This window comes from Cariama cristata, unplaced genomic scaffold (genome assembly GCF_000690535.1).
Source record: "Cariama cristata isolate BGI_N322 unplaced genomic scaffold, ASM69053v1 scaffold33023, whole genome shotgun sequence".
Classification (NCBI taxonomy): Eukaryota; Metazoa; Chordata; class Aves; order Cariamiformes; family Cariamidae; genus Cariama; species Cariama cristata.
In genome coordinates this window covers 2,711-3,347 of record NW_009607169.1, presented here as the reverse complement: position 1 = coordinate 3,347, position 637 = coordinate 2,711, and the positions used below count along the sequence as shown (strand labels likewise).

At 65.3% G+C, this 637-nt stretch overlaps 1 protein-coding gene across 1 annotated transcript in view; it reads right to left on the bottom strand.

Annotated features, from left to right (window-relative positions):
* The window catches only part of LOC104158870 (Down syndrome cell adhesion molecule-like protein 1), a gene marked incomplete at both ends in the record, with an annotated part of 3,641 nt that overhangs the window by 826 nt on the left and 2,178 nt on the right, over positions 1 to 637 (bottom strand). Inside the window, 2 exons of the mRNA XM_009696629.1 lie at positions 7 to 151; positions 190 to 276. Of these exons, the coding sequence (XP_009694931.1) occupies positions 7 to 151; positions 190 to 276 (232 nt within the window). The remainder of the gene's footprint in view (positions 1 to 6; positions 152 to 189; positions 277 to 637) is intronic.

Genomic DNA, 637 nt, shown 5'->3' with positions numbered 1-637 from the left:
GGACACTGCGGCGGGCTCGCCTCGGCCGTGGGTCTTGGCTTCGATGATCTCGCTGATGCGGCCGGCCCCCACGCTGTTCTTGGCCGCCAGCTTCACCTTGTACCAGGTGCCACACTTGAGGCTCTCCAGCTTGAAGGAGCGCTCGGAGGAGCTGATGAACACGTCCTTCCACTCCTCGCTGTTGTCCACCGAGTACTGGAGCACAAAGCCTGCGGGAGCAAGGACAAGGCGGTCGCCTCCAGGTCCACGGGCTGCCGGGGTGGAGGTGAGCGCGGCCTGGGGAGGGCGAGAGATGGGGTTACCTGCGGGGGACCTTGTGCCCACCTCGGGGACACCCCATGACACCCTGATATCTAACGCAGCCCTGTGGCGCTAGGGTCTCCATTGCACCCCGATTCCTGCCCAACCACATGCACCTGAACGGCAATGGAAACGCAGCCCTCTGCTCCAACGCTGCTGCCGTGCTCGCAGACAGCTCAAAACCATTAGCAGGGGTCAGCCGCTGCCCTCCTGGACCCTGCACGCAGCCTGAACGGAGGGCGACCCCTCCACCTGCTCTGCCCACCACACAGGCTGAGGCAGGAGCAACGGGCAAGAAGGGCACGGGCAGCCCCAGCAGCTAGCCACCTCCCAAGTG